This window comes from Gracilinanus agilis, chromosome 2 (genome assembly GCF_016433145.1).
Source record: "Gracilinanus agilis isolate LMUSP501 chromosome 2, AgileGrace, whole genome shotgun sequence".
NCBI classification, from domain to species: Eukaryota; Metazoa; Chordata; class Mammalia; order Didelphimorphia; family Didelphidae; genus Gracilinanus; species Gracilinanus agilis.
In genome coordinates, this window is record NC_058131.1 from 420,452,720 (window position 1) to 420,476,856 (window position 24,137).

The window sequence follows — 24,137 nt, forward strand, 5'->3', positions numbered from 1 at the left end:
AGAGAGAGAGAGAGAGAGAGAGAGAGAGAGAGAGAGAGAGAGAGAGAGAGAGAGAGAAGTAGACAGGAAGCAATATCCCAAGAGATGCAGACATAAAGATACAGACAGGCAGTTCGGCAGAGATAGGGATATAGAGACAAGAAGAGAAACAGGCAGGAATATATTAACAGATGGGCAGATGAAGAGAGAGAGCCCATCAAAGACAGAAGCAAACAACCAGGCATAAAGGGAGAGAGACAGACAGAGAAGGCAGGCAGGAAGCCTATTGGAGAAGGGAGAAGAGGGACTAGGGACATAGGGAAGGGAGAACAAGACAGAGAAAGGAGCAGAGAAATTAGGAGAGTTAATGTAGGATGATTAGACTAGGGAGAAATGAGGAGCAAATGTTCCTAGACAAATAGGCACACATAAGGCACAGTTGCCTCCATAGGGTCACAGAACCCCGGGCCCCAAGGCTGGGAAAGGGAGGGGAAGCCAGAGGACTGGGTCAGAGCCCCCTAGTCTTCCCCTCCCTCTAGTGCAGTTCCTTTCTGCAGGAGGGAATGCGCATTTAGGACCCTGGCTGGCTTCCCATAGTTTGGACTCCTTCCCACAGTCTTGGCTACTGCGGGTCCTGTGTGAGGTATGCAAGCTGCAGTGCAAGCCCGTGAGGGCTGGGCTGGTAGTGCCAGGATGTCCTCCTCCCTCCGCAGGACTGCAGGATTCCCACAGCCCATGGTCTAGGTGGGGTAGACCTCCAAATGAATGAGAGGCTCACAGTTGGATCATTCCCTCAGCACGCTTCCTCAGAAGAGAGCCTGGCCCACTGACTGCCCCAGCCCTGCTGTCAGGACCCTCCTGATCGCTTTATTTAATAGTGCCTGAGAAAAGCAGTCAATTGTGCAATGTGTCTGTTCCTCCCTTTTGTCTACCTGCCTCATGTTTAGCCAGTCAATCAATTTGCCTGGTTGTTTTGGTCATATCCAACTCTTTGTGACCCTTTTTAAGGTTTTCTTGGCAGAGATACTAAGGTGGTTGGCCATTTTCTTCTCCAGCTCATTTGACAGCTGAGGAAACCAAGGCCAACAGGGTCAAGTGACTTGCTCAGGGTGACATAGCTATTAAGTGTCTGAGGCCAGATTTGAACCCAGAAAGGTGTATTTCCTGACTCTAAGGTTGGTGCTCTATCTGTTGCTGTGCTAAGTCCTGGGGATGCAAAAGCAATGAATGGAATAGCCCCTTCTCTCTAGGGGCTTACCCCATAGAGGAGGAGAGAAAATCGACACCCAGAAATACATACAAACTATGTAGCAAGCCTACTTTTCAGTAGCTGGGAGGAGCAAAAGACTCATGGAAGGTTTGATACTTGATCTGAACTTTGAAGGAATTCATGTGGTAGGGAGAGAATTAGAGGCAGGAAATGGAATGTCACATGTGAAGAACAGCCAGAAAAGGGCAGATAAGTGGCTTGGGACTTAGAATGCCAGGCCTGGGTTCAAATCTGGCCTCAGGTACTTCCTAGATGTGTGACCCTGGGCTAGTCACTTAACCCCATCACCTCGCCCTTACCTATCTTCTGCCTTGGAACCAATACTTAGTGTTTATTCTAAGACATAAGATAAGGATTTACAAAAATAAAAATAAAAAAGAATAGCCAAAAAGTCAGTTTGACTAGGTTGAAGAGTACATGAAAAAGACTTATGAATAACATATCGAAAGGAGCCACGTTGTGGGGAACCTTCCCTGCCAAATAGGAGTTTGATCCTAGAGGTAGCCTGGGACCTGACAGACTTTACTGAACCAGCAGAGTTCAATAAAGGGGAGTGATTTGGTCAGGCACATGCTTTAGGCATATCATTCACCAGTCTGTATTTATCTGTGTCTGAGAGCTTGTTTCTTTTATAATAATAATGTATAACAATGATAGGGGCAGTTGGTGGTACAATGGATAGAGTACCAAGCCTGGAGTCAGGAAGACTCAACTTCATGAGTTCAAATCTGGCATCAGACATTTACTAGCTGTGTGACCCTGGGCAAGTCACTCAACTCTGTTTGCCTTGGTTTCCTCATCTATAAAATGAACTGGAGAGGGAAATGGCTAACTCCTCTAGTATCTCTGCCAAGAAAACCCTGACAAGGCTGAAATGACTGGATCACAAATAACAATAATTTCCATTTATGATTTAGACCCTTTATGTTTTGAAATACATACTATACTGGTACCTCCAAACTTAAAAAAAAAAAACTAGGAGAGAGAGATCCCCAACCATATTGAATAAACTTTTGGAAGATTTATGGGAGAAGGGGGCAGCTAGGTGGCTCAGTGGACTGAGCCCAGATCCAGAGATGGGAGGTCCTGGATTAAAATTTGATCTCAGATAATTTCTAGCTGTGTGACCCTGGGCAAGTCACTTAACCCGGTTGTCTAGCCTTTAGCCCTCTTCTGCCTTGGATTCAATCCACAGTACTAATTCTAAGACAAAGGTAAAGGTTTAAAAACAAAAGAGGGGCAAAGGCTGACAAGACCTGGGCAGGTTGGGATCTGTACTGTTAGAGAGAATTCCTATATGGATGAAATCATGGATACAGCAAAGTATTTCAGGTTTACAAAGCATTTCCTTCAAAATAAGGCTCTTAGCAAGGAAGTACAAGATTAATCCCCATTGTATGGATTGAAAATAGAAGCTTGGGCAAGGAAATGTCTGATTTGGGACTGAAACTCAGTGTTTATGACACTGAGAGCAGCCAAAGCTTTTTCCATTCCAGTATCTTCTCTCTAAATAGATCAGGAGCAGTCTGATTTGATTTTTGCAAAGAGACAACTACAGTTTCCATTAGGAAATCATATTTGTTTGGAATTCAGAAGACCTGGGTTTGAATTCCCTAAGAGCTTCTGACAATAGTTATGTGGTCCTAGGCAAATCCACTCTTCCTCCTTTGGTCTTGGTTTCCTCATCTGTGAAATAGGGATAATCATATTTGCATAACAACTGTGAAGAAAGTGCTTTTTCATCCTTTGAGCTCTGTAGAAGTATGTTCTATTATTATTATCATCCTCCTCTATAAAACCTTGAATATATCAGGTACTTAATAATTGCCTGTTAAATTGAAGGACATTGGATTGGGAGTTAGAGAATATGGGCTCAATCCTGACTGCCACCTACATCTGTACTACCTTAAGCAAAGCACTTTACCGCTTTGTGCCTCAGTTTCCTCATCTGTCAAATTATACTCACTAACCTCTAGGGGGCCTTTTAGCTCTAGGTCTATGATCCTCTGGGATAGGGCGACCGTTACCCCGACTCCTCCTAATTCAGTGATTCCCAAACGTTTTTGGCCTACTGCCCCCTTTCCAGAAAAAATATTACTTAGTGTCCCTGGAAATTAATTTTTTTTAATTGTAATAGCAATTAATAGGAAAGATAAATGCACCTGTGGCCATCACCGCTTTCCTGGATCGCTGCAGCACCCACCAGGGAGCGGTGGCGCCCACTTTGGGAATCACTGTCCTAATTCCTCTTTGGCCAGCATTCAGCACAGTGTCTTAATAATTAATACTTACTAATAAAACTTAATAAATGCTTATTGACATAGCCACAAGAGTCTTGGGGCCCTGGCCCTGCCTATGAGAGCCTTCGTGGGTCTTTATCAGGGCTCCAGCCAAAAAAACTGGCCCATGGATAGGAAACCTTTGCTTCTGTCTTGTCCCTGTCATGGGCTCTCTTTAACAAATTTCTTTCCCTGGCCGTGCCTCAGTTTCTTCATCTGTAAAATGAAGGGATTAGACAAGATGATGTGTAAGTGATTATTTTCTGTTTTTAAACCCTGGAATTCAGTGATCTTCTGGGTAAAGGAATTTTAGAGATCATTCTGGATTTTCTCCAAAATAAAAAAGTGTTTTAGCCGACTGCTGCCATCTGCTGACCAGAGTCCCTATGGCACCTTTTGGAAAGCAAAAGCAGAAAGAGAGGCTCCTGGCGGCAGAGAACCCTTCAGATGCCTCAGCTCAGGCATCCTCCTTGTTCTCTATACCCTTCCCTACAAATGGTTGCGACTCTAGGCTGTCCCGGGCCTCTTTCCTCTTTTGACTCCCCTCACCTTTCATATTCAGGAAGTTTGTGGGGATGCTGGGAGGGCCACAGAGCCTTCATTCTGCAGTTGGCTGATTAGGGAAATGTTTTTGTTAGTGTGAAGGCTAATTCTTCAGGGACAAACCCCCAAACCCCAGCTTCTCCGTGTCTCATGGAAACCTAACAAGCTGTGTAAGTCTTAGCCTTGTGTCTGCAGAAAAACAATATGATGATTCCTTTTCTGCTTCCTTATGATTTCCTCCCTTAAGCCCTTACTTTCTATCTTAGTCACAATTCTTTTTTTTTTAAAAGTTTTACCTTCTGTCTTAGAATTGATACTAAAGTATTGGCTCCAAGGAAGAAGAGTGGTAAGGGCTAGTCAGTGGGGGTTAAGTGACTCGCCCAGGGTCACACAGCTGGGAAGTGTCTGAGGCCATATCTGAACCCAGGACATCCCATCTCTGGGCCTGGCTCTCAGTCTACTGAGCCACCTAGCTGCCCCCACTCAGTAACAATTCTAAGACAGAAGGGCAATGTCTAGGCAATCAGAATTAAATGACTTGCCCAAGTTCACACAGCTAGAGAGTGTCTGAGATTTGAACCCAGTCCTAATACTCTATCCACTAAGCCACCAAGCTACCTTACAGTTTGAAAGAGGACTTCATGAAGAATGAATAACAATGACAATAGCAGCTCCCATTTCCATTTAACTTTAAAGTTTAAAAGGCACTTTTCTGACAAGTATTGAAACAGTCCAATTGAGGCAGGTGGTCCAAAGGTTATTATTTTAGAAATAAAGAAATGTGGGCTCCGAAAGTTGAAATGAATTGCCCAAAGTCACAAAGCTATTAAGTGCTGGCCTGAGAAACAAATCCAGGACTCCTGACTCTAGCCCTCTTTCCCCTGATATCACAAAATCATTATAATAATAATAATATCTATTTATTTATTTAAAATATCTACCATTTATTTAGCACTTCCTATGTTCTAGACACATACTTTTAACTAAGTACTTTACAATTATTATATTATTTGATTCTCACAAAAACTCTGGGAGGTAAGTGCTATTATTAGCCCCATTTTATAGATGGGAAAATTGAGGCAAACAGGGGTTTAGTGACTTGCCCAGCTAGTAAATTTCTGAGGCTAAAGACTGGGGCTCCAATCTAGGGCTCTATCTACTGAGTCACCTGGCTGCCCTTATGCATCTAATCCTGTGCCCCAGGCTTCAAGGACCTAAAAATAGTTTCTTCAAGGGATCAGTTTGCTCAGAGCCAGTCCAGGGATCCTTGCCTTTGGCTCTTGGTGTTTCTCCTTTCCTCATTATCTTCTAGATTTCTATGACCTGGGAGCAGCTAAGTGGCTCAGTGGATAGAGAGCCAGGCCTAGAGAGCAGAATTCCCGGGTTCAAATCAAATCCCCACTATTGATTCTAAAATAGAAGGTAAGATTTTTTTTTTTAATTTCAGTGTCCCTTGGGTCCCCCCATGGCCACAAGACTTTGATTTTCTCTGGTTCTGAGCCTGCTGGTACCCATTCTCTGGCTTAAGGAGTCATATTGTTTCCTGCTTTTTCTTCCCACTATTGGTGTACTTGAGTGGGCAGAGCCTCCTATCTGCCCCCTCTTTCTCTTCTCCCCTCCTCCTCATCCCTCCCCAAATATTATAGACCACTACAGCATGTTTTCAAAAAGGCAAAGAAAATATGCAGATCCAATAATAACCAGGAGAAGATCATTAGACCTGCGGATTAAAGAGAACTACCCAGTTCCAGCCCAAATTTAATTTTCACCACGCTCTTGGCTGAGAGTTCCACACCAAGTGTTCCCCCATTCCTGGCATCTGGATGAGAACACTTACTCTCCATCTCAGAAGTTCTACCTCTGGTCTGGATATTTAGGTACCTGGACTCTGAATTGAACTCCTTGGCCCATTTAAATAATCATAGATTCTCTCAATCTGAAATTGTACCAATACATAGTCACGACCACTGTGTGAAACCTGGTGACAGGGAACTCAGTACCTCCTAGGCAGCCCATTCCGTTTTTTGACAGCTCTAATTGTAAGGAAGATTTTTCCTTACATAGAGACCAAAATCCGCCTTTTCACAGCTTCAATTTCCCCCCTCAGTGCTTTAAAGTTTTAGCTAAAATCATAGAATTTAAGAGTTGAAAAGGACTTCAGCAACCATCTAGTCCAACCACACTGTGAAAAGGAATCTTCACAATTACAAACCCAAGAAAGGGTTGTCTAGACTCTGAAGATTTCCAGAAAGATGGTGCCCATCCCATTGTACCACTGGACAACTCTTAATTGTTAAAAAGCTTGTCTTGGAGTGGTCTCTACTGATCCCAATGAATACTGGCTCATCAGCTAACCTTATTTTTGTTTTGTTTTGATTGTGAGTGTTACAATATGCACCAGAAACTGTCAGTGTTGACTATATTAATATTTTTGTTTATTAAACAATTACCATTTTTAAAGTAGCTTTTCCAGGGATTTCAGAAAAACCTGTAAAGATTTACATGAACTGATGCAGAGAAAAGTGAGCAGAACCAGGAGAACACTGTATATAATGACAGCAATATTGTATGATGATCAACTGTGAATGACTTTGCTTTCTCAGCAATACAATGATCCAAGACAGTCCCCAAAATCCATGATGAAAAATACTATCCATCTCCAAGAAAAATGATGGTGTCTGAATGCAAATTAAAGCATACCTTTCACTTTATTTTCTTCATAGGTTTTTTAAAAATGTGTATTATTCCACAACATGACAAGCATGGAAATAAGTTTTATATGGGATATCACACATATGTATAACCTATATAAAATTGTTTATGGTGTTGGGGGCAGGAAGGGGAGAGGGAGGGAGAGAATTTGGAACTCAAAATATTATAAATGAATGCTAAAATTTTTTTGCATATAATTGGGAAAAAATAAGATATTACTGAATTTTTTTGAAAAAGGAAGCTCTTCCTGACATCAGACCTAATTATAGCTCTTTGCAACCTCGAAACACTGCTTTGACCCTGCAGGGTCAAACTGAAGTCCAATTTCGCTTCCACATAAACAATCCTTCAATTACTTGATGGCGACTGTTCCAACTGACCTGAGTCTTGCCTTCTCAAGACTAAACATGTCCAGTTCCTTCAACCAATCAATCCTATATAATCTGGACGCGAGACTTTTCACTCTCCTGGTTGTCCTTGATTTCGTTCTCTTAATACCTAAAATACATTCTTACCACATATTGTCTTTGGAAAATGTTGTAATTTTTTAGCTCTTGATTCCCATCTTATAACTGATATGAAGTATTGATTCCAAGGCAGAAGAGCAGTAAGAGCTAGACAACTGAGGTTAAGTGACTTGCCTGGAGTAACACAGCTAGGTCATATCTGATATGGTATCAGTCAGTTTGAAGTAAAAGGAATGGACAGACTTTGAATGGCTTTGTAGTCAGAAAGGCTTAGGTTCAAATTTTTTCTCTGACATATAAACTGTGAGGGAGAGAATATGCTTCTACATAGTACCTATCATGTGCCAGGCTTTACACATATTATTTCATTTGATCCTTACAATTGCAAGAAATGGGTACTGTTATTACCATTTTATAGTTCTGGAAACTGAGACAAACAAATTTAAGTGCTGGGAGGTGGATGGGTTGTCATACACTAAGTGTCCGAGGCTGGATTTGAATTTGGGTCTTTGTGAACTCCAAGTTCTTTTGGTTCTGCTTACTTTGTTCTGCATCTGTTCACATACATTTCCCCATGTTTTGGATTCTCATTTGTTTTCTTATGGCACAAGGGTTTTTCATTAAATTTGTGTCCCATAATTTGTTCAAACATTCCACAGTTGATGGGTACTCACTTGGTTTCCAAAGTTTTGCCATCACAAATAATGCTGTATTGAATATTTTGGCATGTGTGGGATCTTTCTATCTTTATCCTCTTTGGACAGTGTATGTCTAGTGGTAGAATTGCAAGGTCAGAGACTATGAAAGAGTTTAAATAATTCCAAATTGTTTTCTAGAATGGTTGGACCATTTCACAGCTCCATTGAGTGCCCAACTTCCCAAAAACCCAAAAAAAAATCCTAAAAAATCTTTTAGCATCTTTGTCCATTGACAAATGGACATTGACACATATGAGGGGAAACCTCAGAGTTGCTTTAATGTGCATTTCTCTTATCGAATGGGATAATATATAAAGTTGTAAGTCTTAAAGTGCCATATAAATGCAATTATTATTATTATTACTATTAGCAATTTGACTTATTTTGAGAATGTGGTTTTTGATCATTTGCATTTCTTTTCCCATCTTGTTTCTTCTAGCACCTTCCTCTAGATGGAGAATTTATCTTGGCTCCTGGTGCTGGCTTTGCTGCATTTGATGGAGTCTCTGATTCCAGCTCAAATTCAGGTGGTATAAAACAAGGCTTGTTCAGAATGGGGATCAGTCCCTCAGGGTGAGCTCTTTTTTCCTAGAGAAAGCTGAAGTCTCCCAGGGCAAGCCCATGTTTCCTCCAATAAACCAGGACTTCCATAAAGGTAGAATTTTATCCCTATTTTTGTCCCCGTCACCCATAATGATTAGAATAGGGATGGGCAAATAGTTCAGAGTATCCCAATTTGTGTCCCTTTATTCAGCCTGTCCCCCATGCTTTTCCTTCTTTGACTCCATTTTTAAGACACCTTAGTTTTCTTGAAAGCTCACTGTGAGCTCTACCTTTGATATAAAACTTTCCCTTTTTTGTTTTAATTTTTTGGGTAACTTTTTATTGTGGAGTCATTTTTATATCACCTTTATGCCACCAAACATCCTCCTTCCTCTCCCTTATAATAAAAAGAAATGGGTGGGGAAGAAGTTAAGCAAAACTAACTAATTATCCTAATCCAACATTACATGCAATTTTCCTCACTCATAGCCTCCTAAATTTACCAAAAAAGGGAGGGTGGTGCATTCTCATATCCCTTCCTTAGGGGCAGACTTTGTCATTATTCAGTTTTTATTTTTATTATTGCTTTTTTTTTCATTTACACTGGTGTAGTCACTGTGCATATTGTTTCACTGATTCTGATGACCTTACTTTGTATCAGTTCATATTCTTCCAATATTTCCTATTCATATTCTCATAGCACAGTAATACTTGTTACATTCATATATTATAGTTGGTTTCATTATGTTCCAATGGATGATTATCTGCCTTATTTCCATGTCTTTGTTACTACAAAAAGTGCTGCTATTGATGTTTTGGAAGTATTTTGGTGTATATAAGGCCTTTCTTTTTGTCTCTCTTAGCATAAATACAAATGCAATATATTTGAACCAATGTATAGTTCCACCAACAATGTATCAGTATACCTATATTCATGAAACCACACTTCCAATTGCCTATGGAAACTACCATATCCCTGTCCCAAATTAGCTAGTCATTATTTTTAAATGTTTATAGGTATGCTGAATATTCTCTTCCCCAATATAATATAAGCTCCTTGAGGGCAAGAATGGCTTCATTTTTGCTTTGAATCACCAGAGCTTAGAATAGCGCCTTGTATGTAATAAACACTTCTCAGTTAGGGTTATTGACTGACTTGTTTAGTATCATGGAGTGCTAGAAGAGTTTTTCTCAGTCTCAGGGCTTCAGGTTTGGCCCACATTGGTAATACTGCCTTTGTCCTTCCTTCTCAGATCACATCCACTTCCTAAATGCTGATCGATTTAGCTGGTATAATCCCTCCTTGTGGCATACAGACCTAAAAAATAGTGACCGCCTATTCTCTATGGATACTGAACTTATCCCCTGTCGCCAAGACGATGTCATCTTCCTGCCAGAAACTTCCTTCCGTGTGGACCTGGGGGCTGGCGGCCGGACCATCAGCCTCCACAGTATATCCATCCTGGACCAGGTGAGTCCCTAAGGGGAACAGTATGCAAACCAGGAGTCTGGATCTGTTTCCCTGTTTCCCTTCCCTAGGTGGAGAGAATTTCAGCCAGCCTCTCCCATCTAAAAATCATCCAAAATGCATCCTCAACTGGGGTAACATAAAAAGGTAGTATGGTGCAGTGGAGAGAACCCTAAAATGGTATTTAGGAGATCCAGATTTTAGACCTGATTGATAGCTTTTGATTAGTATGCCCCTTATTAGAATCCCTTACTAATAGGAAGTATAATTTTTCCCCACTGGAAAAAGGGATTGAAAGATAATGGGAGAGAGCTAGGTGACTCGGTGGATAGAGAGTGCCGGGTCTAGACTGGAAGTCTTGTGTTCAAATCTGACCTCAAGCATGTCATAGCTGTGTGACCCTGGATAAGTCACTTGACCCCAATTGTCTAGCCCTTACTACTCTTCTGCCTTGAAACTGATATTTGGTATCAATTCTAGGATAGAAGGAAAAGGTTAAAAAGAAAGAAAGTAAGATAATGGGAGGCCGATATCACTTTAGGGGGAGGGGAGAGGAAGAGAAGTCTGGGTACTTTGGAGCTCTTGAAAGGGGAGGAGACCAGAAATATAGACATGAACCAACACTGCTACACTGACTTCAATATAATCATGATCAGTTAAAGCCTGGATTAGTTTACTGATCCACTTAAGGATCAACTTGGACAGGAATTTTTTTTTTTTACCTATTACAGGTAATAACAAATTTCCAATAACAAAGGAAAACTTTATTATATGAACTCAATTCCCTATCTGCCTCCACCCCTTACCCCTCCCCATGCTGATAGGCAATTTAATCTGGGTTATACATGTATTATCATGCAAAACATTTCCATTCTTGTAATCTTATAAAACCCAAACCCCAAAACATAAACCCAAATAAACAATTGAAAAATTGCATGCTTTCACCTGCATTCTGACTTCAACAGTTCTTTCTCTGGAGGTGGATAGCATCGTTTTTTTATAAGTCCCTCAGAATTGTTCTGGATCATTGTGTTGCCAATAATACAACTGTGCTAAGTTAGCACAGTTGACCATATTGCTGTTACTGTGTACAGCGTTTCCTTGGTTCTGCTTATTTTACTCTGCATCGGTTCCTATAGGTCTTCCAGTTCTTTCTGAAATTATCCTGTTCATCATTCTTTAGAGCACAATAATATTCCGTCACCATTATATAACGTAATTTGTTTAGCCATTCCCCAATTGCGGGACACCCCTTTAATTTTGGAAAGGGATTTTGCTGTTATCAGACTGTCCTGGTGAATTCATCCCCTTTCCACTTTCTCTTTCTCCCATGCTCCAAACTGCCTGTCGAAAGCTCCTCTAATTGTTATTACTATTTCATAATGTGTTTTGTCTCCGGAAAAGATAAGCTGATTTCTTGTGAAGCTAAGTTGATTCTGAGCAAGTGTTTATTTTAAAAGAGTGGATAATGCAATAGGGATAGACAAAAGGGAACTAATCATTATACCAATAACCCTAGACTTAATTATAAGACTATACTGAGTCTGTCTCTGTCTCAATCGCTCTCCTTCTCTCCCCCACTTCTCTTTCTTTGTTTCTGTCTCTCTGTGTCTGTCTGTTCCCTTCCCTTTTCTGTCTTTGTCAGCCAGTCTGTCTGTCAGTTTGTCTGCCTGCCTATCTGTCTCTTTCCCTCTCTCTCTCCACCACTAGCTACATGACTTCAGGCAAACATTTCTCCCCACGCCTCTGGGCCTCCACTTCTCCATTTGTCAAAGGGAAGTTGTCATTTACAATATTTCTGGGGATGGGGGATCCTGGCCTACAGACGTTCAGCACGGACGAGGAGCTGGCCACCTACCTGGCCAGCAGCACTGGGAAGCTACAGTTCCATGGAGCTGGCTCTCTGAGGTTGGCCTCTGCCCCCTGTGAGGACTCTTCAGGCTGTGAGTGCGGTAACGATGAGGTGAGCCCTGGAACCCCTTCCACCTCCCATCTCATCGTGGGGCTCAAAAAGAACCTAGAAACCATTTAGTTCAGAAAGAACAGTAACAACAAGATACACAAAACTCAATATTGTAAAATTCCAGTGGCCAAACTTAGCCCTGGAGAAGCATTGAGAAAATGCAGGTTTCCCTCCATTGCAGATGTGGGAGACTCTGGGCAATGGAATATTGCATGTGCCATCAGAAAGGATCAACATGTTATTTGATTTTGATGAACTAGAATGGAATAGGTGAGGGGAGCAGCATTCAATAAACCCGAAAAGGTAGACAGAAAGCTCTGGAAGAGTTGGCATGTGATAGGGAGCCCCAGCATGAATTTTGAGCAAAAAAGTGATCCAGTCAGGCCCAGTCCTAGGAAGGTGACTCAGAGTATATAAATGATGGTTTCACTTGGGGTCACCAAGTGTGGGAGCATTAGAACTGTCCAAGTGGGAAGTGATAAGAGATGGACCTGGAAAGGGGGTGGTGAAGTCCATTGAAATAGAAAGGAAGGAATGGCATCCTAGAATACCTTCTCTCCTTGGGCAAACCGTCTCCAATTCCCATGTGACTTTTGAAATTCTTCTTTCTCCAAGGCTCAGCTCCTGCTCCATTTCCTTTGGGAAACTTACCCTAATTCCCCTCAGTTGGACCAGGAACGTTGGCACACTTTGGCCCTCTCTTGTGACTGAGAACACTCTGCAATATTCTGTGTTTTTACCCGTCCACCTTTTATGTCCCCTTTTCCTGAACTAGGTTGCGACCCCTCTGGGGGCTCCAGGTTAAGAACCTTTGATCTGTGTACCCTTGTCCACTTCCCCCATATTTATAAGCAAAGGAATGAGGGATTCTGGATATTTGCTGAATGTACTCGATGGATACCATTCCAGGTGGAGGCCTGGATCTGTGGCTCTCTGCTCCAGTCATCTGGAGGTCGCTGCCCCAAGCCTGCCTGCCAAGGAGCCCTGAAGCCCATGGGTCAGTGCTGTGAGATCTGTGGTAAGCAGGGTGTGTTTGGGGGGAAGGAGGGCTAAGATGGGGGTGGGGGAGACAAGAATAGTTCATCCTGCAACCAAAGGAAGGATATCTGCTCATGAAGCCATAATCAACATACAAGAATTTATTCCACACTTAATAAGTTCTCTGGGCACTGGGCTAATCACTGGGGAAACAAACACTGAGAATGGTCACTGGCCTCCAGGAGCTTACACTCTAATGGGGGAGACACACTGTGCATTGGGAGGGACATGTCTGCTCCAAATCCTTGATCTCAGAGATCTGACCCCTTATTTTAGAGATGAAGACACAGATCCCGTGAGGGGACGTCTAATCACCATGCAGCAAATTAGGAACAGAGCTGGCACGAGACCTCAGGGCTCTTGACTTCAAGCCTAGGGTGCTTTCATCTCTCTAGGAGCATCCCTAGCTCTTACATAGGCCCTGGAATTTTGAGAACCTGCCATGGGGACAGCTGGGCAGTCACACAGAGTGAGGAAAGAGATAAATTTCTGTGCTAGGGCAGATAAGTGGTGCAGTGAATAGCATCATCTTCCTGAGTTCAAATCCAGCCTCAGACACTTACTAGCTGTGTGACCCTGTGCAAGTCACTTAACCCTATTTACCTCAGTTTCCCCATCTATCAAATGAATTAGAGAAGGAAAATGAATCATTTAAACCTGTTTGCCTGTTTTTCCATCTGTTAAATGAACTGGAGAAGGAAAAGGCAAACAACTCACTTAACTCTGTTTGCCCCAGTTTCCTCATCTGTCAAATAAGCTGGAGAAGAAAGGGGCCAACCACTCCAGTATCTTTGTCAAGAAAACCTCAAATGGGGACATAATCAGACTAAAACAACTGAATAGTAACAACAAAATCCACATGGGCTCCCCAAAGAGGGAGTCCACAATTTTCCTCTTTTTCTGTACCACAGGAGCCATGATCTTCCTCAACTACACACAGGCCTTTGATCTCCATCAGTACAAGCAGAGATTGCTCCATAACTTTCTGGACCAGGTAATGTCAATTTGGGGATGAGGAGGGCTAAGGATGAGGTGGAGAAAGGTATTAACTCTTCAGCCTGGCAGGCCCCAGGTCTCTTTCTCTAGGTTCTTCCTTACTGTTCCAGGAGCCTCTAAGCTAAGATGTTTAGGGAGAGCTGAGGTCCAGCCTCTGGGTACAGTTCAGAAGAAAGGCTGGGATTCCCTCTCTTTCCCTCCCCTCCATCATCTGCCTCAGTTCATTATTCCTGAAACAGTGACCTCCCTTCCAGCCTGGTGGAAACTTCTTTCCTCTCTATACCTTCTCTCCTCACCACCTCCTTTCTCTCCTGTTGGCTCTCTCTTCTTATTCTCCCCCTTCTTTTTCTCAGTTTTCTTCCTACATTTTTCTCTCCTCTCTCCTCTCCTCTTTTTTTTTTTTGGTAGTGAAGTGGGGCAGCCTAGAGACACAACATTGGAACATCCAGGCAGCTAGGTGGTGAAGTGGATGGAGAATTGGGTTTGGAGTCAGAAAGACTTGAGTTCAAATCTCCTCTCAGACACTGCTGTGATCTTGATCAAGTCACCTGGCTTGTATGCCTCAGTTTCTTCAACTGTAAAATGGACTAGCACCTACCTCCCAGGGTCGTTGTAAGCATCAAATGAAATCATGCGACTAGAGCACTTATCACAGTGCCTTGCATTTTTGCTGTTCTGTCCTGTCCAACTCTTCATGACCTCATGGACCATAGCACATCGATACTGTCCATGGAGCTTTCTTAGAGAGGTCACACCACCAGTAAGTGCTAAACTCATGTCTTCCTGACTCTAAGCCCAGGGCGCTCTCCATTGAGCCCCCTCGCTGCCTCCCACCTAGCATATGGCAGATGCTTGCTAAATGTTCATCTCCTTCCTCTTTCCTTCCTCCCTTCACCAAGGCTATGAGTGTCAGGGGAAAGAGGGCTCACAGATTCTGCTTCAGATGTTGCTTACCCCTTACTACAGCCTCTGCCTCCTGGGGAGTCTTTGGGGAGAAAGGATCAAGTTTTCTAGACTCTAGTCCAAGGACTGAGGCTCAGACCTTCCTCTAACCTTCCCTGAGTGGCCCTGTAAGAAGTCCAATGCCCTACTTCAGCAAAAGAGGATGCCATGTCTCTGGTCTGTCCCCCTTCACTACCAAGCTTACGGCCTCCATTCCCCCAAGCTGAACCTTATTCCTCCTCAGGACTCCCCTTCTCCCCAGACTTCCACTGACCTTGAGCCCCACATACCCCCTGACCCCTAAGACCCAGCCCATTCACACCCTCCCTGGGCCCTCAGTTTCGCCCCACAGCCTAGCATCCTCTCGGCAGTCTGGCCCTGGGCTCATCTCATGCTATCCTCAGCCCCAGGCTTTGGGGGTACGCATGGCCATCTCAAAAGTACACAAGACACATGGGCTTCGAGGGCCGGCGCACACAGCTCGAGAGAAGCAACAGGCTGAGACCACCACCCACATCCAGGTGGTACTGACAGATGATGGAAGCGGGCCTGAGGCAGGAAGGGCAGCTGTGCGTGTGGCCCAGGCCATCCTCGCTGATGTGGCCGAGCAAGGTACTGCCCCGATACCCTCTCCCTGTGCCCCATACCCAGTCCATTCGGGCTCATCAAAGAGATCCTGCCTGGTCCTGCTGGGTCCAGAGGAAGATGGGCAGGGGAACAAGGACAGTGTTTCTATAAACACTGACTCCCAATTCATGACCCCATTTCAGGGACTCCCCAAATCCTCCTCCACCAGGAAGCCTTCTTCGTGACCTTATGCCCAGGGGTTCTTTATAGTTTCCAAAGCATTTCCTGGAAATTGGGTTCTCATAGCATTTCTTAGAGGATAAGACAGGTTTTTCTTCCTATTTTAGAGGAGGAAACTGAGGTTCAGAAAGTGACTCTCTAGGGGTCCTACAGTGCCATTGGGATAGAGATGATACCTGGTAGTCTGGAGGTACTAAGAGTCTATCTGGAACCCTGGGCATCCTGGATATGACCAGGTTAGCTTCCTTGGACACCGCTTTTAGTATGAGAGCCAGCTTTGGGGACTCTGCCTATGGGCCCAGGGCTTTCCCAAACCCCATCTCCTTCATGAAGTTTTTCCCCATAATTCCAACCCCCCATTGCTCTCTCACTTTCTCAAAGTCTTGACTTCTGAGGCAACCACTCAAGTGAAACTGCTCTTTAAGGTTACCACAGGTCTCTTAATGGCGGAAGTGGATGGTCTTTTCTCATTCCTCCTGCTTCTTGACCTCTGGGGCATTTGTCATATTGACCACCTCCTCTCCCTGGATGCTCTTTTCTCCTTTAGCCTTTGTGGTACCCTGGTTCTCTTCTCCTTTGTTTAACTATCCCTCTTCAGTTTGTTTGTTTGTTTTTAACTTTGTTATAAACCTTCTTTGATCATTATGGTTTGATCATTATGACTCAAGGATTTTGGGTCTCCCAGCAGGTCTCCTTGGGCTCAGAGATATCCCTCCTTCCCACCCAGTTACAGACAAGTAGTACAATGGATAGTGTTGGACCTAACATTACAAAGACCTTAGTTTGAATCCTGCTTTAGACACTTATGAGCTGTGTGGTCTTCGGCAAGTTATTTGAACATAATTAGCCTCAGTTTCCCCATCTGTAAAACAGAGAATAATATTAGCAACCTCCTTACAGCTTTATTATGAGAGTCAAATGAGATAACATATAAAGCACTTTGCAAACTTTAAAAGAATATAAATGCTAGCTATTAATGACCTTTGCCCTCCTTTACTATTGGATCCTTTGGGCCTTCTCTCTTTCTTTTGATGGATCATAGACCAGGAGCTGGAAGGGACCCAGAGGTCAGCCAGGCCACCCACCTCCACATTTTATCATCATGACTCCCTTGTAATGGGTGCTATTAATATTTCCATTTTACAAATGAGGAACCTAAGGTGAGGTGATTGGTCAGACTTCTCAGGGACAGAGTGGAGAGAGTAGATGGCCCAGAATGGAACTCTGGAGTTCAACCCCCCTTAGAAGAGGAGCAAGGCATGAATGAGGATCTCACTGAAGAGACTGAGGAGGGATAGTTAAACAAAGGAGAGGAGAACCAGGATACCCCAAAGGCTAAAGGAGAGAAGAGCATCCAGGGAGAGGAGGAATGAGAAAAGGCCATCCGCCTCCACCATTAAGAGACTGGTGGTAACCTTAAAGAGCAGTTTCACTTGAGTGGTTGCCTCAGAAGTCAAGACTTTGAGAAGTGAATGGAAAGTGAGAGAGCAATAGGGGTTGGAATTATGGGGAAAGACTTCATGAAGGAGATGGGGTTTGGGGTTGAAACAGTTGAGGAAATTAGCATATTCTTCCCCAAACCTTGGAAGATGAGAGGGAGTGATTCAGATTTGGAGCCAAAAACAAGACTTAAGGCCATGTCCGGAGGTTGTGTACTGATGAAACCTCAGAGGTAGGAGGGTTGCAAAACTAGAGAGGGAAAAGAACCCTTCTATCAATGACTCTGGCTAAGCTGGGAGTTAGCGTTAGGCCCTTGGGAGATGGTTTGGGTGGGTGACTTCACATAGCACCTCACACATAGTAGGGACCAGCAGTTTAAACATTCAGTGACAGGGGCAGGGCAGATGCTCCAGAATCTAGAACGCAGAATGTCAGAGCTGAAAGGATCCTTAGAACAAGAGAATGTAGAGTGTCAGAGGTAGAAGGGGCCACAAAAGGGATGAGAATTGGGGGAGGTGGCTACCAGAGAAGAATGTCCCTCTACCATCACTGGGACAGGCCAGTTCCCCAGAAGCCCAGACACAGGACCCATAGTGTTCAGGGGTAGTCCCATCTCTCTGGTGATCTGTCTTCCTGGATGAGAAGGGGATGGTTTAGAGAGCCCTTTTTTTGTCTGGTTTATCCTGTTTCTACTCTTCCTTCAGGGGCAGCTTTTGGGATCCTGTGGGGGGATGCTGAGTATTCGGACAGCAGTAGCTCTACAGCTGGGCTAACAGGAGAGAGCCTGTCCTCAGGGATGGTGACCAGCCTGGCTATTGCCATAATCCTGGGGCTGATGGTGGTTCTGCTTGGGGGTCTTCTGCTGCTTCACTGGACTGGATGGGTCAGGTAAGGGTAGGGCTCACACACTGGGGCTGTCTCTTCATCCCGTTATAATATCCTGTCCTAAGGTTTTCTTGTGTTCCCAGTAGTGGAGAATTAATATTGAATTGTGATATTATGGAAAAAAAATTTTGCCTTTAGCCCCCTCCCTAGATCAGGCTGAAACTTGATGCTAAAACTCCAGATTTACCAGTTTCCCTCCAGGCTATGAGATTGGGTTGAGATCTTTTGTCTTTGTTAAGGATAAAAGGATTAAGGTCCTGGGCTGCCAGCTGACCCACTTGAAAGATTGCGAGAAGTCTTCAAGCTCCAGCAGCCATGTTGAACTGACTTAAAGTACAGATACAGAATTAAAAGTGGCAGAATATGTCGGCATCTTCTGGATCTTAAGCAAAGACATGACCCTCGTGTGATGAAGTAATGAGGGAGGAGTCAAGGTCCCTCTCCTCAGTGGCTGTTTGCCAGTCAGAGATGTCTTGGGATGTCTTGGGGAGGAACAGAGTGGTGAACTCACAAGGGGTCTATATTGGCTCATGTGAGAGGAGTTGGCTTTTTTCTGCCCTTTTGGATTGTGGAGAGTCAACTGACCAAGTTAGGATGTCTTGGCTGTTCAATCAAATTATCTGACAATTAAGAAATACTGCCTCGTAAGAATTCCCTTGTTACACTGTTCTAGACTGTGAAGGGATCTTGGGAGAAGTAAGAATAGGGGTCCTGCCCTCAAGGAACTCAATCTAGAGGAGATGAAAGAGGGATAGATGGGGCTCTCTTCTCAGGAGGTTCACAGTCTGAGGAGAGACAGACCCCCCACCCCTTCAGAGACATTCAAGTATCCTATGGGATAAAACAAAATGTAGTGCACAGATATCTGGGTACAAATGCGACACTGAGAAGGGGGAGGTCACCAAGTCCTGGAACTACCAAGGAATGCTTGTTCAAAATGAGAAAGTTGAGGCTCAGTGGATTAAGAACCAGGTCTGGAGACAGGAGGTGTCCTGGGTTCAAATCTGGCCTTAGACATTTCCTAGCTGTGTGACCCTGGGCAAGTCCCTTAACCCCCATTGCCTAGCCCTTACCATTCTTCTGCCTTGGAACCAATACACAGTATTGATTCTAAGATGTGTAAGGGTTAAAAATTAAGGTTGTAAAAATGTATAAAAACGTGGTCTCCAAAAATATATTTCTGAAATCAGGATGACTTTTTATGGTAGTTTATTTACAAAAGGAGAAAGAGTGAAAGTAAGGAAATGAGAGAGAGAAGATAATTACTCCCACTAGACCAGGGCTTCAGAGGTCCCAGCAAAGGGGGCCCAGAGGTAAATTAAACAAGGGTTTTAGTCAGGAGGCCTCCTCCAAGAGGAGGGGCCTCTCCAGAGGCTAGTACCTCCAGAACAGGGGTTCTGGGAATCAGCCTTTTTCACTCACCCATGTAGTAGTTCTAAGGGAAAATCCAAGAGCAGTCTAAGGTCCCAAGCTGGAGCTCCTTCAAGGTCAAGTTTGAAGGCAAAAGAGCTAGTCATAAGTTTTTCCCACCTTTAAAAAACATTCCTTTTGTTATTTCCTGTGCCTTCCTTCCACTTTATGTGGATCAATTGCAGCTTTAGTTTTGCTTAAGATTGCCCAGGGGACAGTCAGCAGGTTTCTGATTTGTCACCCACTTTCTCACACATGGATCACAGACCTCCCCATACTTAAGGATAAGTGGGGTGTATACACTACTGGTGATTAAATCTAAAAGTGGGTGAGGGTAGAGTTAATCCCATCTTCACAGATGGAAGCTAAGGGTTTAAAAAGGATGAGAAAGTTGAATGTCGGGTAGGATTGGAATGGGCAAAAAGGGGCAGGGCATTCTGGGTCAGAAAAGACATGGAGTCATGGAGCATGGAGTCTGCTGTATCCTAAACATGAGGAGAAGAGTTAGGTTGGGGCAGAAGTAGCATGTGAGAGAGCGGGGGGAGATGAGGCTGGAAAGGTAGACTGGCCAGGCTGCAGAGGGACTTAAATGTCTGACTAGAAAAATTGTCTCACACTCCCTAAGCAATAGTCCCATCCATTTTGAGTATGAGGAGTCCTTTTTAATGCCAAGAAATGTCCCCCATATAGATGCTCTCATACAGAAAAATAGTTCCTGCCTGCTCTCAAGGCTCTTACATTCAACTGGGAAAAGGGCTGAACTGAACACACAAACAGATAAGTAGATCCACAATAATTTCAGGACAGGACTAATTAATCATATAAGGACAGTACCTTAGTCTGAAATCTGTGGGCTCACCTGGATGAGAAACCGTTATTTGGCTTTCTTTCCTCTTTATTATCCTTTCCTTTTGTTTTATAATTGAAATTTAATATCAGTTCTAAGGCAGAAGAGTAGTAAGGGCTAGGTTAATTGGGGGGAAGTGACTTTCTCAGGGTCACCTAGCTAGGAAGTGTCAGAGGTCACTAAATCCGGGACCATCAAACTCCACACTGGCGCTCTATCCACTCTGCTATCTAGTTGCCCCATCTGGTTTTCTCATCAATTCTGAGATAATTTCCTGAGGAAAAAAAAAATTTTCCCCTCCTTATCAGAGATAGCCCCTTTTCTGGGGGTGAAATTGGATAGAAAATTCAGGGAGAAACTCCTTTCTGTCTGAGGAAAGAATTAGAAATGAATAGAAATAGACAATGGGGAAAATAATTGTGTGCCCTGCTACGTCACTTCACCCTATTTGCCTACGTTTCCTCCTCTATAAAATGAGCTGGAGAAGGAAATGGCAAACTGTTCATTATCTTTGCTAAGAAAACCCCAAATGGGGTTATGACAAGTCAGATACAACTAAAATGACTGAATAACAACAAAGACAGATAAAGGTTTCTCATCTAGGTGAGCCATACTATAGTACTGCCCTTATACTGTTCTGCAATATGTGGCCTAAACAGGGCAGCTAGGTAGCACAGTGGATAGACTGCTGGACCAGGTGCCAGGGAGACAAGAATTCAAATCCTGCCTCAGACACTTGCTAGCTAGTAACACTTAACTTCTCTTATCCTTAGTTTCCTCATCTATAAAATGGATATAAATAATAGTACTGACTTCCTAGGATCAATTGAGATAATGTAAAGTATTTTGTAAACTTTTTTTTTTAAACCCTTAACTTCTGTGTATTGGTTCCTTGGTGAAAGAGTGGTAAGGGTGGGCAATGGGGGTCAAGTGACTTGCCCAGGGTCACACAGCTGGGAAGTATCTGAGGCCAGATTTGAACCTAGGACCTCCTGACTCTAGGCCTGACTCTCAATCCACTGAGCTACCCAGCTGCCCCTTTTTGTAAACTTTAAAGCATTAAATAAATGCTAGCTGCTATCATTCCCATGCCTTCCTGTTGTCTCCCCATCTTCCAGAAGACTGGAGGAGCAGAGGACTTTGTGATGACATGACTTGGACTTGGACCCTGGCTTCTTTTCTTTATAGTCAGCATACTGTTGGAGCGGATTCTTCCCATTCTAGACCTCAATTTCCTCATCTGTAAAATGAAGGGTATTAAGATGTAGATGAGTTTTTATCTCTTCCTGGTTTCTTTAGTTATCTGTGTCTTACAAGACAGGAACTTGAGATTCAGGAAGGGAAAGGTCAGCCTGTCTGGTGCTCCTGGGTCTTGCTGCTAGAGGGGATGGGACTTGGGTTCAAGGTGGGAAGGGAGGTTATGGGGGCCGGAAAGGTACATCCTCTTTTGGGGCTCACCTGACATTCCCTTTCTTGACCTCTAGGCTGTGGCCCCTGTCAATCCCCACCCTGTGGCAGAGATCAGAACCAGCGTTGGACCAAGGGAACCTCGGCTTTGACAACCCCATTTTTGACAGTCCAGGCCTTGCCTCAGTCCTGGCTCCTGGCCCCGGAGCAGAAGTGGTGAGCAGGTGTTCCCCAGCCAATGACAGGGTCACAGAACTTTAGAGAACAAGATGAGGGGTCAAGCCTGGGGTTGCCATGGGATGTACAGTTTGGGAGAGATCCAGAAGTCACTGGGGGGTCAGGTTTGGGGGTCAGAAGTTGTCACACAGCTAGGGGAATCAAGCTGGGCATGGTGCCCTTCACAGCTCCCAAGCCCCAGATGAATGTTTAGGGTGGGGTCTGTCCTGGTCTTCTGCAGGAAGCCATCGGGGTGTCCTCTCCATCCTCCTCTACCCCCGACTTGGTTTGGGAGCCGGTGATGCCCCTGCTTCTTAGGCACTCACTCCACCATGGCCCTGGCTACAAGGTCCAGCCAGGAATTCTGGTTTCTGAACAGCTCTGGATGTGGGGAGTGAAGAGAGATAATCAAAGCAGTGGTGTTGGGATTGTTCCATGCTCCGGCTTCTTCTCTGAGCCGGTGTTCATTTCTTTAAATGTCTGTCTCTTGATTTGTCCCTCCCTGTCTGTTTTTTGCCTGCATCTTGTTCTGCTTCCCCATGTCTATTGTCTCCAATTCTGTCCCTCTCCTCCCGTCTCTCTGTGCCTCTGTGTGTGTGCATGCCCCTCCCTTTGTCCCTCTTCATCTGTGCCTTGGCCTCTCTCCTCATTAGGTTGTGGAAGATGCTGCCCCACCTCCAAGGAGCACCCCCAGCAGTGGCAGCTACTTCATTAACCCGTTGTTTGAAGCAGACATCTAAGGCCCTCTTGCCGTCAGCCCTTGCCTTGGTGAGGCCCCGGAAGCCCGGCCTGTGTGGGGAAGAGGGAAGCACCTGAGCTGGTGCCAGCCTTTTTGTGTCTCTTGCCTGGTCTCTACCATAAGATGGGGCCCAGGACTCTCCCTACCCCAATCCCCAACAACCTGAGTTTCTCTGGATGAATGAGCAGGCCAGCTCCCATGATGGTTGTTTCCCCAGAGTAGGTGCATCTGTGCATTTTCCAACCAGGTCACACCTCAGAGGGTGCTTTAAAATGGAAACCAGACCACCCAGCTTTCTTGTGGGTTCCCCCCCATCCCCACCCCATACAGCCATGCATTCCTTCCCCACAAGACTCACTTCTTTCTCTTAAGCCCACAATCCTTCAACTGAATATTGAGAGACCTGAGTTTAAATCCTGACCCTGACACTTTGGGCAAGTCTTTTTCTCTAGGCCCATTTCATCCTCTGCAAAATGAAAAGGTTGGATCTTTGTTTCCTTCCGGTTCTGATGAAGAAATATTTGTTTCCTTTTAGGCTTGGGGTTCCCAGGAAAGAAACTAGGGAGAGGACCTGTGCCCCATCCTCCAACCAGGGTGAGGGAGAGGGAAAGGAAAGCCTGCCTCTCCCTGCAGATGGGCGGTGGGTGCAGCTCTAGCCTTGCCACCACCCAAGGAACGCTAAAGAAACTGGAGCCAGCCTTTTTCAATAAAAGATGTTAAATTGACAACATGTTGGTACATTTTCCCACTATTGAGGAAGAGTTGCTGGAGGGCTAAGTCACTTCTCCTCCTTGGTTCTTTCCTACCAAAAGGGCAGTTACCACCAGCACTCTGTTAAGTAGAGAAGTCACAATACTAAGTCAGACTGTGGATAAAGTCAGAAAGACCAGAGTTCAAATCCTACTTCAGAGACTTACTAGCTATGCCCTAGGCAAGTCAATTAGCCTCTGTTTGCTCATCTATAATGGGGGTGGGAGTGTGTATTGGTTGTAGAACTTTTGAGGCTTATTCCCCCTCTAAACTATCCATCTTATGATCTGGGGTAGCTAGGTAGTGCAGTGGATAGTGCCAAGCATGGAGTCTGGAAGACATATATTCTTTAGTTCAAATCTGGCCTCAGGCTCTTACTAGCTATGTGACCTTGGGCAAGTCACTAAATCCCGTTTGTTGCCTCAGTTTCCTCATCTGAGCTAGAGAAGGAAACTGCAAATCATTCTAGTAACTTTGCTAAGAAAAAATTTTTGGTTTCTGGCTCAGCTTAGAAAAAGAATCATTTTCTCTAAAAGTCAAGTTTTCTTATTGTCAAAATGGGGGATAATAATATTTCCACTTCTTACCCCTAAGAGTTCTTATAAGGAAAACATTTTGCTTTGTAAACCTTAAATGTTTACAGAAACATGAGGTACTATTCTAGATGCAGATCAGAATTTCCAGCAAGGTGGTTTTATTAGGTAACTCACATATGATCTACTTTATAAATGTTTAGAG

At 44.1% G+C, this 24,137-nt stretch overlaps 1 protein-coding gene across 3 annotated transcripts in view; it reads left to right on the forward strand.

Moving 5' to 3' along the window:
• Positions 1-23,374, forward strand: part of AMN (amnion associated transmembrane protein) — an 83,587-nt gene extending 60,213 nt beyond the window's left edge. The window contains exons 4-14 of one of the 3 annotated variants that reach the window (XR_006505476.1): positions 8,388-8,475; positions 9,745-9,962; positions 11,785-11,922; positions 12,832-12,940; positions 13,872-13,954; positions 15,303-15,510; positions 17,850-18,033; positions 21,772-21,910; positions 22,564-22,678; positions 23,185-23,217; positions 23,255-23,374. Coding sequence is in view for 2 of the 3 variants with exons in the window: in XM_044664625.1 (XP_044520560.1) it covers positions 8,388-8,475; positions 9,745-9,962; positions 11,785-11,922; positions 12,832-12,940; positions 13,872-13,954; positions 15,303-15,510; positions 17,850-18,033; positions 21,772-21,910; positions 22,564-22,650 (1,254 nt within the window). In the remaining variant the exon portion in view is untranslated. Of the gene's footprint in view, positions 1-8,387; positions 8,476-9,744; positions 9,963-11,784; positions 11,923-12,831; positions 12,941-13,871; positions 13,955-15,302; positions 15,511-17,849; positions 18,034-21,771; positions 21,911-22,563; positions 22,679-23,184 lie in introns of all 3 variants that reach the window. The other 2 variants (XM_044664625.1, XM_044664627.1) reach the window with 2 other exon arrangements.
• Positions 23,375-24,137: the final 763 nt, after the last annotated feature.